The following is a 17,393-nucleotide window of genomic DNA, read 5'->3' as shown; positions in this document are numbered from 1 at the left end:
TGCGTTTTGGAGAAGAAAAAAAATGGTGTGTTTTCAAGCGCGGGAGCGTGACGTCCGCGTCACGTGAGCGGTTCGGCAAATGAGGGCGACCCAGCTTCGTGACGCGTCCGCCACGCCTGCCCAATCGCCTGCAGCCAAGTTCACAGATCGCTGGGGCTGCAGGCGAGGCTCCGCGGTCCGTCGCGCACGAGGCTCCGCGGTCCGTCGCGCACGAGGCTCCGCGGTCCGTCGCGCACGAGGCTCCACGGTCCGTCGCGCACAAGGCTCCGCGGTCCGTCGTGCACGAGGCTCCGCGGTCCGTCGCGCACGAGGCTCCGCGGTCCGTCGCGCACAAGGCTCCGCGGTCCGTCGCGCAGGTAGTATAATCTTAGCCTTAGTTTTACTTTGATAGTGCTGCCCTCTAGAGTTAGTCAGTAAGAAACGCAATTGCTCTGATTCTGCTTATCAGCAAAATATTTCAATAAAAAATTAACCCCCGGGATGCTCACTCCCAGGCGACACTAAGTATGTATTCAAAGGGTCAGGTTGCATGGGATTGGAGCTCTGACAGACAGACAGGATCTTTTATTATTATGGATACGGAGTGATAGGAGTTATAGGGAGAGGTTATATGGAGAGATAGGAGGAGTTATAGGGAGCGGTTATATGGAGAGATACGAGTTATAGGGAGCGGTTATATGGAGAGATAGGAGGAGTTATAAGGAGAGGTTATATGGAGAGATAGGAGGAGTTATAGGGAGCGGTTATATGGAGAGATAGGAGGAGTTATAGTGAGAGGTTATATGGAGATATAGGAGGAGTTTTAGGGAGAGGTTATATGGAGAGATAGGAGGCGTTATAGGGAGAGGTTATATGGAGAGATAGGAGTTATAGGGAGCGGTTATATGGAGAGATAGGAGGAGTTATAGGGAGAGGTTATATGGAGAGATAGGAGTTATAGGGAGCGGTTATATGGAGAGATAGGAGGAGTTATAGGGAGCGGTTATATGGAGAGATAGGAGGAGTTATAGGGAGCGGTTATATGGAGAGATAGGAGGAGTTATAGGGAGAGGTTATATGGAGATATAGGAGGAGTTTTAGGGAGAGGTTATATGAGAGATAGGAGGCGTTATAGGGAGAGGTTATATGGAGAGATAGGAGTTATAGGGAGAGGTTATATGGAGAGATAGGAGGAGTTATAGGGAGCGGTTATATGGAGAGATAGGAGGAGTTATAGGGAGAGGTTATATGGAGATATAGGAGGAGTTATAGGGAGAGGTTATATGGAGAGATAGGAGGAGATATAGGGAGAGATAGGAGGAGTTATAGGGAGCGGTTATATGGAGAGATAGGAGGAGTTATAGGGAGAGGTTATATGGAGAGATAGGAGGAGTTATAGGGAGAGGTTATATGGAGAGATAGGAGGAGTTATAGGGAGAGGTTATATGGAGAGATAGGAAGAGTTATAGGGCGTGGTTATATGGAGAGATAGGAGGAGTTATAGGGAGCGGTTATATGGAGAGATAGGAGGAGTTATAGGGAGCGGTTATATGGAGAGATAGGAGGAGTTATAGGGAGAGGTTATATGGAGAGATAGGAGGAGTTATAGGGAGCGGTTATATGGAGAGATAGGAGGAGTTATAGTGAGAGGTTATATGGAGATATAGGAGGAGTTTTAGGGAGAGGTTATATGAGAGATAGGAGGCGTTATAGGGAGAGGTTATATGGAGAGATAGGAGTTATAGGGAGCGGTTATATGGAGAGATAGGAGGAGTTATAGGGAGAGGTTATATGGAGAGATAGGAGTTATAGGGAGCGGTTATATGGAGAGATAGGAGGAGTTATAGGGAGAGGTTATATGGAGATATAGGAGGAGTTTTAGGGAGCGGTTATATGGAGAGATAGGAGGAGTTATAGGGAGAGGATATATGAGAGATAGGAGGAGTTATAGGGAGAGGTTATATGGAGAGATAGGAGGAGTTATAGGGAGCGGTTATATGGAGAGATAGGAGGAGTTATAGGGAGATATAGGAGGAGTTTTAGGGAGAGGTTATATGAGAGATAGGAGGCGTTATAGGGAGAGGTTATATGGAGAGATAGGAGTTATAGGGAGAGGTTATATGGAGAGATAGGAGGAGTTATAGGGAGCGGTTATATGGAGAGATAGGAGGGGTTATATGGAGATATAGGAGGAGTTATAGGGAGAGATAGGAGGAGATATAGGGAGAGATAGGAGGAGTTATAGGGAGCGGTTATATGGAGAGATAGGAGGAGTTATAGGGAGAGGTTATATGGAGAGATAGGAGGAGTTATAGGGAGAGGTTATATGGAGAGATAGGAGGAGTTATAGGGAGAGGTTATATGGAGAGATAGGAAGAGTTATAGGGCGTGGTTATATGGAGAGATAGGAGGCGTTATAGGGAGCGGTTATATGGAGAGATAGGAGGAGTTATAGGGAGCGGTTATATGGAGAGATAGGAGGAGTTATAGGGAGCGGTTATATGGAGAGATAGGAGGAGTTATAGGGAGAGGTTATATGGAGAGATAGGAGGAGTTATAGGGAGCGGTTATATGGAGAGATAGGAGGAGTTATAGGGAGAGGTTATATGGAGAGATAGGAGGAGCTATAGGGAGCGGTTATATGGAGAGATAGGAGGAGTTATAGGGAGCGGTTATATGGAGAGATAGGAGGAGTTATAGGGAGCGGTTATATGGAGAGATAGGAGGAGTTATAGGGAGAGGTTATATGGAGAGATAGGAGGAGTTATAGGGAGAGGTTATAGGGAGAGATAGGAGGAGTTATAGGGAGAGGTTATATGGAGAGATAGGAGGAGTTATAGGGAGAGGTTATAGGGAGAGATAGGAGGAGTTATAGGGAGAGGTTATAGGGAGAGATAGGAGGAGTTATAGGGAGAGGTTATATGGAGAGATAGGAGGAGTTATAAGAAGAGATAGGAGTTATAGGGAGCGGTTATATGGAGAGATAGGAGGAGTTATAGGGAGAGATAGGAGGAGTTATAGGGAGAGATAGGAGGAGTTATATGGAGAGATAGGAGTTATATGGAGAGATAGGAGGAGTTATAGGGAGAGATAGGAGGAGTTATAGGGAGAGGTTATATGGAGAGATAGGAGGAGTTATAGGGAGAGGTTATGTGGAGAGATAGGAGGAGTTATAGGGAGAGGTTATATGGAGAGATAGGAGGAGTTATAGGGAGAGGTTATATGGAGAGATAGGAGGAGTTATAGGGAGAGGTTATAGGGAGAGATAGGAGGAGTTATATGGAGAGATAGGAGGAGTTATAGGGAGAGGTTATATGGAGTAATATAGGAGGAGTTATAGGGAGAGGTTATATGGAGAGATAGGAGGAGTTATAGGGAGAGGTTATATGGAGAGATAGGGAGAGGTTATATGGAGTAATATAGGAGGAGTTATAGGGAGAGATAGGATGAGTTATAGGGAGAGGTTATATGGAGAGATAGGAGGAATTATAGGGAGAGGTTATATGGAGAGATAGGAGGAGTTATAGGGAGCGGTTATATGGAGAGATAGGAGGAGTTATATGGAGAGATAGGAGGAGTTATAGGGAGAGGTTATATGGAGAGATAGGAGGAGTTATAGGGAGAGGTTATATGGAGAGATAGGAGGAGTTATAGGGAGAGGTTATATGGAGTAATATAGGAGGAGTTATAGGGAGAGGTTATATGGAGAGATAGGATTAGTTATAGGGAGAGGTTATATGGAGAGATAGGAGGAATTATAGGGAGAGGTTATATGGAGAGATAGGATGAGTTATAGGGAGAGGTTATATGGAGAGATAGGAGGAATTATAGGGAGAGGTTATATGGAGAGATAGGAGGAGTTATAGGGAGCGGTTATATGGAGAGATAGGAGGAGTTATATGGAGAGATAGGAGGAGTTATAGGGAGTGGTTATATGGAGAGATAGGAGGAGTTATAGGGAGAGATGGGAGGAGTTATAGGGAGAGGTTATATGGAGAGATAGGAAGAGTTATAGGGAGAGGTTATATGGAGAGATAGGAGTTATAGGGAGAGATAGGAGGAGTTATAGGGAGAGGTTATATGGAGAGATAGGAGGAGTTATAGGGAGCGGTTATATGGAGAGATAGGAGGAGTTATAGGGAGCGGTTATATGGAGAGATAGGAGGAGTTACAGGGAGAGGTTATATGGAGAGATAGGAGGAGTTATAGGGAGCGGTTATATGGAGAGATAGGAGGAGTTATAGGGAGAGGTTATATGGAGAGATAGGAGGAGTTACAGGGAGCGGTTATATGGAGAGATAGGAGGAGTTATAGGGACGGTTATATGGAGTAATATAGGAGGAGTTATAGGGAGAGGTTATATGGAGAGATAGGAGGAGTTACAGGGAGCGGTTATATGGAGAGATAGGAGGAGTTACAGGGAGCGGTTATATGGAGTAATATAGGAGGAGTTATAGGGAGAGGTTATATGGAGAGATAGGAGGAGTTACAGGGAGCGGTTATATGGAGAGATAGGAGGAGTTATAGGGAGAGATAGGAGGCGTTATAGGGAGAGGTTATATGGAGAGATAGGAGGAGTTATAGGGAGCGGTTATATGGAGAGATAGGAGGAGTTATAGGGAGAGGTTATATGGAGAGATAGGAGGAGTTATAGGGAGAGGTTATATGGAGAGATAGGAGGAGTTACAGGGAGCGGTTATATGGAGTAATATAGGAGGAGTTATAGGGAGCGGTTATATGGAGAGATAGGAGGAGTTATAGGGAGCGGTTATATGGAGAGATAGGAGGAGTTATAGGGAGTGGTTATATGGAGAGATAGGAGGAGTTATAGGGAGAGATAGGAGGAGTTATAGGGAGAGGTTATATGGAGAGATAGGAGGAGTTATAGGGAGCGGTTATATGGAGAGATAGGAGTTATATGGAGAGATAGGAGTTATAGGGAGTGGTTATATGGAGAGATAGGAGTTATATGGAGAGATATGAGTTATAGGGAGAAGTTATATGGAGAGATAGGAGGAGTTATAGGGAGAGGTTATATGGAGAGATAGGAGGAGTTATAGGGAGTGGTTATATGGAGAGATAGGAGGAGTTACAGGGAGGGCTTATATGGAGTAATATAGGAGTAATAGGTTTCTGTTCTCACCGGATATAACTTCCCCGCCGTGCCCGTGTTTCAGGAAACTGAAGACAGTCTTCTGGTGATAGGCGCAATCTATACACCCTTGCACCGCTTGCTGCAGGACCACAGAGGCGCGCGCCGGCCCGAAGTGATCTGGGAGGTGGTGCACCTTTTTCCTGTCCAGGTGGGGGCCCGAGTTCCCGTTCTTGTTCAGGTAAATGCAAACTGCGGGGGGGGGGGGGGGGGAAATGGACTATTTAATCTGCTTCGCTGCCGGAAGGGCCCCCAACGAATTGGGTTACTTTGCACCTACTTGGAATTGACCCTTTAACGGTAACCATTAAACCCATTACTGCCATTAGGTCACTTTGCTCCTACGTGGGACTGACCCTTTACCCGTTAAATCCACCTCGTTCACTAGTGTCACTTTGCTTTTACGTGGGACTGACCCTTTACCCGTTAAATCCATCACGTTCACTAGTGTCACTTTGCTTTTCCGTGGAAGTGACCCTTTAACCCAATAAACGCATCCCAGTGGTTGGGTTACTTTGGGCCCGGATTCTATATGAGTAGTGGGTATACGAGTCTCTCTGGTTACCTGTTGGTGCCTGCATGGCAGCGCAGGGTATGGTGGCCGCGTCCTGGGGCACTGTGCTGGTGTCCGGTTCCGGGGTGCTGTTAGTGGGGGATGTGGGGACAGGGTTTAGCAACAGCCGAGGCTTCCTCTGTGCAAAGAGATCACAAGGAACCACACAGGTTCACAATGAGCTTCCACTGTATTACTAATGTGGGTATGAGCAATACTACCAATAGTCATTGTTTGTAGAGGTGCAATCCGCCCATATTTCATCAACATCATCATCATCACCCCCCCCCCCATTATAACCATTATTATTATTATTCATACCATCATCAATATGGCGGAGAAGGGCCCTCACCTTGCTGCCCGGCTTGGGGCCTCGCTTTTTGGGGAAGCGGAAGGGCTCGCACAGTTTGGGGGGAGGGCCAGCCAGGTGATGGAGCAGAGCCTTGGGCAACTGGCTCTTCTTCCTGTTCGGTTTCCGCCCCCTGCGCCCTGGCACTGCTTGCAGCAGGTTCTTGGGGTCCCTCGGTATGGCAGATGCGATGCCCGTGGCTGGCATGGGGCTCTTTGGAATTGCCACTGGGGGGGGGGGGGGAAGAGAAATGGTGCGTTAGGTGGCATAAAAGGGTGGGCTGTAGACTGTAAAGCTCTTCTGAGTGTGATGGTGCTGAGATAGTGGAGACATTTTATCAGGACCGGGTCACTCGTATGTTCTTTACTTTCTATGTCACTGTGTCACTGTATTGGAAGAGACAGATGTCTCTTAGGTGCCTTCTTTGACCTGGGACATAGTATGTTCAGCCGCGCTGAGCCGCGCTCCTGCTCTGCCTCGCCTGCTGAAAATTGAGCTTTTTTCTGTCCTTGCAGGCGAGGCAGTGAGCGGGCTCTGCGGGCGGGGCGGAGGCGTGCCAGGAGGCGGAGCGGGAGGCGGGGCTAGGCCCCCGAGCGGTCATGTGATCGTTCCTCCGCTTCCCCGAGCGGAAAATTTGAAATTTGCCTGTCTCGGCAAAGTTTCTGAGCAGCACGCATGCGGAGGGGGAAACTATAGCCGCGCTGATGACAGATGCAGGGGGTTTGTGCATCTGCTCAGCGCGGCTCAGCGAGCTTGAACTTACTATGTCCCAGGCCTTTGTCATTGTGTCACCCTCTACTGAGAGACAGACTCCATGGGCCATTGGTCTTTTGTGTCTGTGTGACGCTGCGGTGGGAGGGACAGTGTTCACTGGCAACAGGTTCCCTTCCGTGTGTCATCCTGCAGCGGAAGGAATAGAGTCCGTGTCCGATAGGTCACGTCTGTCTATGTCACTGTCACCCCGCAGCATGAAGGACATGACGTCCTCTGCAGTGCCACACCCTGTACCTTTGGTCCCTGGAGGCTGCAGGTTGTCACCGGTCAGTGAGCACCATCCCACAGGGAAGATGTCACGGGAGTCATATCGACACCAGTAATCAAAGGCTCCTCTCCAGCCATCGAACGTCACAAGGATCTCGCTGCCTCGCAACTCCCCAATGGTTGCGGGGCAGATAAAATGGGGGTTCTTCCTGTCCACGGCCTCCAGCTTCATCCCCATCTCAAAGTGGTTCTGGGAAGGGGAGAGGGGCTCCTAGGAAGGGGGGAGAAATAAAAACACCCCACCATAAATCAACAAGCCCTCTTTATACAGCTGTGACATCTCCCTCATTAAAGGGACAGTCCAACCCCGGAAGAGCGGGAACTAAGGACAGTGGCAAATTAGGTAGATTAAATATAGCTTATTGACACCGTAAAAAAAATCGGATGTATTTTAAGATCCTTTTAAAACTGTTAATTCCATGGGACACAAATGGTTTTTACTTTATACTGCAAATGATCTTATCACTGAGAAACACCATATGGTAGTTTAATATTGTTATATTAGCCTTGATAAACAGAACCAGTTGTGGTTTGGTTTCAGTGTTCCCAATAAACCCTTTTCACAAGGTAGATATATAGAAGACAGTTGCTTTAAGGGAGATTTGGATATTTCTAAGGAGGTAATTTGCACAGATAAGTTATTTAAATATATATCTTTTGAGCCGCTATGTTAAACTTAAGAGGCAGTCTCGCTCATTGGGAGGGCAGTCTCACTCATTGGGAGAGCAGTCTCACTCATTGGGAGGGCAGTCTGATACATTGGAACAGCAAAGTCACTGATTGGGAGGGCAGTCTCACTCATTGGGAGGGAAGTCTCACTCACTGGGGAGCAGTCTCACTCACTGGAAGGCCAGTCTGATACATTGGAAGAGCAATCTCACTCATTGGGAGGGCAGTCTCACTCACTGGAAGAACAGTCTCACTCACTGGAAGAACAGTCTCACTCACTGGAAGAACAGTCTCACTCGCTGGAAGGTCAGTCTGATACATTGGAAGAGCAATCTCACTCATTGGGAGGGCAGTCCCACTGGGGAGCATTCTCACTCATTGGGAGGGCAGTCTCACTTATTGGGAGGGCAGTCTTACTCACTGGAAGGGCAGTCTCACTTACTGGAAGAACAGTGACTCATTGGAAGAGCAGTCTCACTGGGGAGCATTCTGACTCATTGAGAGGGCAGTCTAACCAGGGAGCAGTCTCACTCACTGGGGATAATTCTGACTCAATGGAAGGACAGTCTCAATGGGGAGCATTCTGACCCATTGGAAGGGCAGTCCCACTCACTGGGGAGCGGTCCCCTCATACCTTGTGAAATGTTTTGGCAGGTGCCATCTCGGCTCCATTTAGAGTCTTCAAAAGGAACATTGGCCATGAAGAAGCGTTCAGTCTAAAACCTGAGACAAATCAGAACACACTATAATGATGCTGAGTATCTCTCTATACATGGATAATGAACATGCTGCTCTGTATAATTATGCAGAGTATCTTTATACACTGATAATGAGCACACTGCTGTATAATGATGCTGAGTATCTCTACACATTGATAATGAACACGCTATGCTGTATAATGATGCTGAGTATCTCTACACATTGATAATGAACACGCTATGCTGTATAATGATGCTGAGTATCTCTACACATTGATAATGAGCACGCTATGCTGTATAATGATGCTGAGTATCTCTACACATTGATAATGAGCACGCTATGCTGTATAATGATGCTGAGTATCTCTACACATTGATAATGAGCACGCTATGCTGTATAATGATGCTGAGTATCTCTATAGATAGATAGGAGTGTGAGGAGCGCTCAATGCCAGGTAGAATATCCAATGACACCAAAACCATCATCCAAGGAGAATAATATCAAGATTAATAAGACGTGTTGGTAATATAGCCAGCAATTGTGGGTACAAACCCCCTGACGACGGGTAGTAGGAAGCAAGAAAAGCCCCCACCATCAATCTCATTGAAGGATACCCCTGTAGCAGGAACCAATAATTACTCACGACTCCTGGTGTGGCTGGATGGATGTGCAGCTTCCAAGATGAACTATATAGTATGCAGATGGTGTAAGGAGCGCACGGTCCGGTAGGAGCAAGGAGAGGGAGCAAGGAGAGGACCCCAGGTAACAAAAATGTACATTTATTGAGTCATCAAGACATTAAAATCCAACGCGTTTCGAATGTGTTGGCGTTCTTTATCAAGGATAAATTTACATTTTTGTTACCTGGGGTCTTCTCCTTGCTCCTACCGGATCGTGCGCTCCTTACATCATCTGCATGAGTATCTCTATACACTGATAATGCGCACGTTATACTGAGTATCTCTATACACTGATAATGCGCACGCTATACTGAGTATCTCTATACACTGATAATGCGCATGCTATACTGAGTATCTCTATACACTGATAATGCACACGCTATACTGAATATCTCTATACACTGATAATGCGCATGCTATACTGAGTATCTCTATACACTGATAATGCGCACGCTATACTGAGTATCTCTATACACTGATAATGCGCACGCTATACTGAGTATCTCTATACACTGATAATGCGCACGCTATACTGATCATCTATATACACTGATAATGCGCACGCTATACTGAGTATCTCTATACACTGATAATGCGCACGCTATACTGAGTATCTCTATACACTGATAATGCGCACGCTATACTGATCATCTATATACACTGATAATGCGCACGCTATACTGAGTATCTCTATACACTGATAATGCGCACGCTATACTGAGTATCTCTATACACTGATAATGCGCACGCTATACTGAGTATCTCTATACACTGATAATGCGCACGCTATACTGATCATCTATATACACTGATAATGCGCACGCTATACTGAGTATCTCTATACACTGATAATGCGCACGCTATACTGAGTATCTCTATACACTGATAATGCGCACGCTATACTGATCATCTATATACACTGATAATGCGCACGCTATACTGATCATCTATATACACTGATAATGCGCACGCTATACTGAGTATCTCTATACACTGATAATGCGCACGCTATACTGAGTATCTCTATACACTGATAATGCGCACGCTATACTGAGTATCTCTATACACTGATAATGCGCACGCTATACTGATCATCTATATACACTGATAATGCGCACGCTATACTGATCATCTATATACACTGATAATGCGCACGCTATACTGAGTATCTCTATACACTGATAATGCGCACGCTATACTAAGTATCTCTATACACTGATAATGCGCACGCTATACTGAGTATCTCTATACACTGATAATGCGCACGTTATACTGAGTATCTCTATACACTGATAATGCGCACGTTATACTGAGTATCTCTATACACTGATAATGCGCACGCTATACTGAGTATCTCTATACACTGATAATGCGCACGCTATACTGAGTATCTCTATACACTGATAATGCGCACGCTATACTGATCATCTATATACACTGATAATGCGCACCCTATACTGAGTATCTCTATACACTGATAATGCGCACGCTATACTGAGTATCTCTATACACTGATAATGCGCACGCTATACTGAGTATCTCTATACACTGATAATGCGCACGCTATACTGAGTATCTCTATACACTGATAATGCGCATGCTATACTGAGTATCTCTATACACTGATAATGCGCACGCTATACTGAGTATCTATACACTGATAATGCGCACGCTATACTGAGTATCTCTATACACTGATAATGCGCACGCTATACTGAGTATCTCTATACATTGATAATGCGCACGCTATACTGATCATCTATATACACTGATAATGCACACGCTATACTGAGTATCTCTATACACTGATAATGCGCACGCTATACTGAGTATCTCTATACACTGATAATGCGCACGCTATACTGAGTATCTCTATACACTGATAATGCGCACGTTATACTGAGTATCTCTATACACTGATAATGCGCACGCTATACTGAGTATCTCTATACACTGAAATGCGCACGTTATACTGAGTATCTCTATACACTGATATTGCGCACGCTATACTGAGTATCTCTATACACTCATAATGCGCACGCTATACTGAGTATCTCTATACACTGATAATGCGCACGCTATACTGAGTATCTATACACTGATAATGCGCACGCTATGCTGAGTATCTCTATACACTGATAATGCGCAGGCTATACTGAGTATCTATATACACTGATAATGCGCACGCTATGCTGAGTATCTCTATACACTGATAATGCGCACGCTATACTGAGTATCTCTATACACTGATAATGCGCACGCTATACTGAGTATCTCTATACACTGATAATGCGCACGCTATACTGAGTATCTCTATACACTGATAATGTGCACGCTATACTGAGTATCTCTATACACTGATAATGCGCACGCTATACTGAGTATCTCTATACACTGATAATGCGCATGCTATACTGAGTATCTCTATACACTGATAATGCGCACGTTATACTAAGTATCTATACACTGATAATGCGCACGCTATACTGAGTATCTATACACTCATAATGCGCACGCTATACTGAGTATCTCTATACACTCATAATGCGCACGCTATACTGAGTATCTCTATACACTCATAATGCGCACGCTATACTGAGTATCTCTATACACTCATAATGCGCACGCTATACTGAGTATCTCTATACACTGATAATGCGCACGCTATACTGAGTATCTCTATACACTGATAATGCGCACGCTATACTGAGTATCTCTATACACTGATAATGCGCACGCTATACTGAGTATCTCTATACACTGATAATGCGCACGCTATACTGAGTATCTCTATACACTGATAATGCGCACGCTATACTGAGTATCTCTATACACTGATAATGCGCACGCTATACTGAGTATCTCTATACACTGATAATGCGCACGCTATACTGTGTATCTCTATACACTGATAATGCGCACGCTATACTGAGTATCTCTATACACTGATAATGCGCACGCTATACTGAGTATCTCTATACACTGATAATGCGCACGCTATACTGAGTATCTCTATACACTGATAATGCGCACGCTATACTGAATATCTCTATACACTGATAATGCGCACGCTATACTGAGTATCTCTATACACTGATAATGCGCACGCTATACTGAGTATCTCTATACACTGATAATGCGCACGCTTTACTGAATATCTCTATACACTGATAATGCGCACGCTATACTGAGTATCTCTATACACTGATAATGCGCACGCTATACTGAATATCTCTATACACTGATAATGCGCACGCTATACTGAGTATCTCTATACACTGATAATGCGCACGCTATACTGAGTATCTCTATACACTGATAATGCGCACGCTATACTGAGTATCTCTATACACTGATAATGCGCACGCTATACTGAGTATCTCTATACACTGATAATGCGCACGCTATACTGAGTATCTCTATACACTCATAATGCGCACGCTATACTGAGTATCTCTATACACTGATAATGCGCACGCTATACTGAGTATCTCTATACACTGATAATGCGCACGCTATACTGAGTATCTCTATACACTGTTAATGCGCACGCTATACTGAGTATCTCTATACACTGATAATGCGCACGCTATACTGAGTATCTCTATACACTGATAATGCGCACGCTATACTGAGTATCTCTATACACTGATAATGCGCACGCTATACTGAGTATCTCTATACACTGATAATGCGCACGCTATACTGAGAATCTCTATACACTGATAATGCGCACGCTATACTGAGTATCTCTATACACTGATAATGCGCACGCTATACTGAGTATCTCAATATACTGATAATGCGCACGCTATGCTGAGTATCTCTATACACTGATAATGCGCACGCTATACTGAGTATCTCTATACACTGATAATGCGCACGCTATACTGAGTATCTCTATACACTGATAATGCGCACGCTATACTGAGTATCTCTATACACTGATAATGCGCACGCTATACTGAGTATCTCTATACACTGATAATGCGCATGCTATACTGAGTATCTATACACTGATAATGCGCACGTTATACTGAGTATCTATACACTGATAATGCGCAGGCTATACTGAGTATCTATACACTGATAATGCGCACGCTATACTGAGTATCTATACACTGATAATGCGCAGGCTATACTGAGTATCTATACACTGATAATGCGCACGCTATACTGAGTATCTATACACTGATAATGCGCACGTTATACTGAGTATCTCTATACACTGATAATGCGCACGCTATACTGAGTATCTCTATACACTGATAATGCGCACGCTATACTGAGTATCTCTATACACTGATAATGCGCACGCTATACTGAGTATCTCTATACACTGATAATGCGCACGCTATACTGAGTATCTCTATACACTGATAATGCCCACGCTATACTGAGTATCTCTATACACTGATAATGCGCACGCTATACTGAGTATCTCTATACACTGATAATGCGCACGCTATACTGAGTATCTCTATACACTGATAATGCGCACGCTATACTGAGTATCTCTATACACTGATAATGCGCACGCTATACTGAGTATCTCTATACACTGATAATGCGCACGCTATACTGAGTATCTCTATACACTGATAATGCGCATGCTATACTGAGTATCTCTATACACTGATAATGCGCACGCTATACTGAGTATCTCTATACACTGATAATGCGCACGCTATATTGAGTATCTCTATACACTGATAATGCGCACGCTATACTGAGTATCTCTATACACTCATAATGCGCACGCTATACTGAGTATCTCTATACAGTACACTGATAATGCGCACGCTATACTGAGTATCTCTATACACTGATAATGCGCACGCTATACTGAGTATCTCTATACACTGATAATGCGCATGCTATACTGAGTATCTATACACTGATAATGCGCACGCTATACTGAGTATCTCTATACACTGATAATGCGCACGCTATACTGAGTATCTCTATACACTGATAATGCGCACGCTATACTGAGTATCTCTATACACTCATAATGCGCACGCTATACTGAGTATCTATATACACTGATAATGCGCACGCTATACTGAGTATCTCTATACACTGATAATGCGCACGCTATACTGAGTATCTCTATACACTGATAATGCGCACGCTATACTGAGTATCTATACACTGATAATGCGCACGCTATACTGAGTATCTCTATACACTGATAATGCGCACGCTATACTGAGTATCTCTATACACTGATAATGCGCACGCTATACTGATCATCTATATACACTGATAATGCGCACGCTATACTGAGTATCTCTATACACTGATAATGCGCACGCTATACTGAGTATCTCTATACACTGATAATGCGCACGCTATACTGAGTATCTCTATACACTGATAATGCGCACGCTATACTGATCGTCTCTATACACTGATAATGCGCACGCTATACTGATCATCTATATACACTGATAATGCGCACGCTATACTGAGTATCTCTATACACTCATAATGCGCATGCTATACTGAGTATCTCTATACACTGATAATGCGCACGCTATACTGAGTATCTCTATACACTGATAATGCGCACGCTATACTGAGTATCTCTATACACTGATAATGCGCACGCTATACTGATCATATATATACACTGATAATGCGCACGCTATACTGAGTATCTCTATACACTGATAATGCGCACGCTATACTGAGTATCTCTATACACTGATAATGCGCACGCTATACTGATCATCTATATACACTGATAATGCGCACGCTATACTGATCATCTATATACACTGATAATGCGCACGCTATACTGAGTATCTCTATACACTGATAATGCGCACGCTATACTGAGTATCTCTATAGACTGATAATGCGCACGCTATACTGATCATCTCTATACACTGATAATGCGCACGCTATACTGAGTATCTCTATACACTGATAATGCGCACGCTATACTGAGTATCTCTATACACTGATAATGCGCACGCTATACTGAGTATCTCTATACACTGATAATGCGCACGCTATACTGATCATCTATATACACTGATAATGCGCACGCTATACTGAGTATCTCTATACACTGATAATGCGCACGCTATACTGAGTATCTCTATACACTGATAATGCGCACGCTATACTGATCATCTATATACACTGATAATGCGCACGCTATACTGAGTATCTCTATACACTGATAATGCGCACGCTATACTGAGTATCTCTATACACTGATAATGCGCACGCTATACTGAGTATCTCTATACACTGATAATGCGCACGCTATACTGATCATCTATATACACTGATAATGCGCACGCTATACTGAGTATCTCTATACACTGATAATGCGCACGCTATACTGAGTATCTCTATACACTGATAATGCGCACGCTATACTGATCATCTATATACACTGATAATGCGCACGCTATACTGATCATCTATATACACTGATAATGCGCACGCTATACTGAGTATCTCTATACACTGATAATGCGCACGCTATACTGAGTATCTCTATACACTGATAATGCGCACGCTATACTGAGTATCTCTATACACTGATAATGCGCACGCTATACTGATCATCTATATACACTGATAATGCGCACGCTATACTGATCATCTATATACACTGATAATGCGCACGCTATACTGAGTATCTCTATACACTGATAATGCGCACGCTATACTGAGTATCTCTATACACTGATAATGCGCACGCTATACTGAGTATCTCTATACACTGATAATGCGCACGTTATACTGAGTATCTCTATACACTGATAATGCGCACGTTATACTGAGTATCTCTATACACTGATAATGCGCACGCTATACTGAGTATCTCTATACACTGATAATGCGCACGCTATACTGAGTATCTCTATACACTGATAATGCGCACGCTATACTGATCATCTATATACACTGATAATGCGCACCCTATACTGAGTATCTCTATACACTGATAATGCGCACGCTATACTGAGTATCTCTATACACTGATAATGCGCACGCTATACTGAGTATCTCTATACACTGATAATGCGCACGCTATACTGAGTATCTCTATACACTGATAATGCGCACGCTATACTGAGTATCTCTATACACTGATAATGCGCACGCTATACTGAGTATCTATACACTGATAATGCGCACGCTATACTGAGTATCTCTATACACTGATAATGCGCACGCTATACTGAGTATCTCTATACATTGATAATGCGCACGCTATACTGATCATCTATATGCACTGATAATGCACACGCTATACTGAGTATCTCTATACACTGATAATGCGCACGCTATACTGAGTATCTCTATACACTGATAATGCGCACGCTATACTGAGTATCTCTATACACTGATAATGCGCACGTTATACTGAGTATCTCTATACACTGATAATGCGCACGCTATACTGAGTATCTCTATACACTGAAATGCGCACGTTATACTGAGTATCTCTATACACTGATATTGCGCACGCTATACTGAGTATCTCTATACACTCATAATGCGCACGCTATACTGAGTATCTCTATACACTGATAATGCGCACGCTATACTGAGTATCTATACACTGATAATGCGCACGCTATGCTGAGTATCTCTATACACTGATAATGCGCAGGCTATGCTGAGTATCTATATACACTGATAATGCGCACGCTATGCTGAGTATCTCTATACACTGATAATGCGCACGCTATACTGAGTATCTCTATACACTGATAATGCGCACGCTATACTGAGTATCTCTATACACTGATAATGTGCACGCTATACTGAGTATCTCTATACACTGATAATGCGCACGCTATACTGAGTATCTCTATACACTGATAATGCGCATGCTATACTGAGTATCTCTATACACTGATAATGCGCACGTTATACTAAGTATCTATACACTGATAATGCGCACGCTATACTGAGTATCTATACACTCATAATGCGCACGCTATACTGAGTATCTCTATACACTCATAATGCGCACGCTATACTGAGTATCTCTATACACTCATAATGCGCACGCTATACTGAGTATCTCTATACACTCATAATGCGCACGCTATACTGAGTATCTCTATACACTGATAATGCGCACGCTATACTGAGTATCTCTATACACTGATAATGCGCACGCTATACTGAGTATCTCTATACACTGATAATGCGCACGCTATACTGAGTATCTCTATACACTGATAATGCGCACGCTTTACTGAATATCTCTATACACTGATAATGCGCACGCTA

The 17,393-nt window shown here is 43.7% G+C and overlaps 1 protein-coding gene across 3 annotated transcripts in view; it reads right to left on the bottom strand.

Moving 5' to 3' along the window:
• Nucleotides 1-17,393, bottom strand: part of SCMH1 (Scm polycomb group protein homolog 1) — a 55,909-nt gene that overhangs the window by 4,502 nt on the left and 34,014 nt on the right. For all 3 annotated transcript variants that reach the window (XM_075603852.1, XM_075603853.1, XM_075603854.1), the window contains 5 exons: nt 8,378-8,466; nt 7,042-7,285; nt 6,037-6,260; nt 5,697-5,823; nt 5,123-5,323 (listed from right to left, as the gene is read on the bottom strand). In XM_075603852.1, coding sequence (XP_075459967.1) covers nt 5,123-5,323; nt 5,697-5,823; nt 6,037-6,260; nt 7,042-7,285; nt 8,378-8,466 — 885 coding nt within the window. The remainder of the gene's footprint in view (nt 1-5,122; nt 5,324-5,696; nt 5,824-6,036; nt 6,261-7,041; nt 7,286-8,377; nt 8,467-17,393) is intronic.

This window comes from Ascaphus truei, chromosome 6, assembly GCF_040206685.1.
Source record: "Ascaphus truei isolate aAscTru1 chromosome 6, aAscTru1.hap1, whole genome shotgun sequence".
NCBI classification, from domain to species: Eukaryota; Metazoa; Chordata; class Amphibia; order Anura; family Ascaphidae; genus Ascaphus; species Ascaphus truei.
This window is presented reverse-complemented; position numbering and strand designations above follow the sequence as displayed.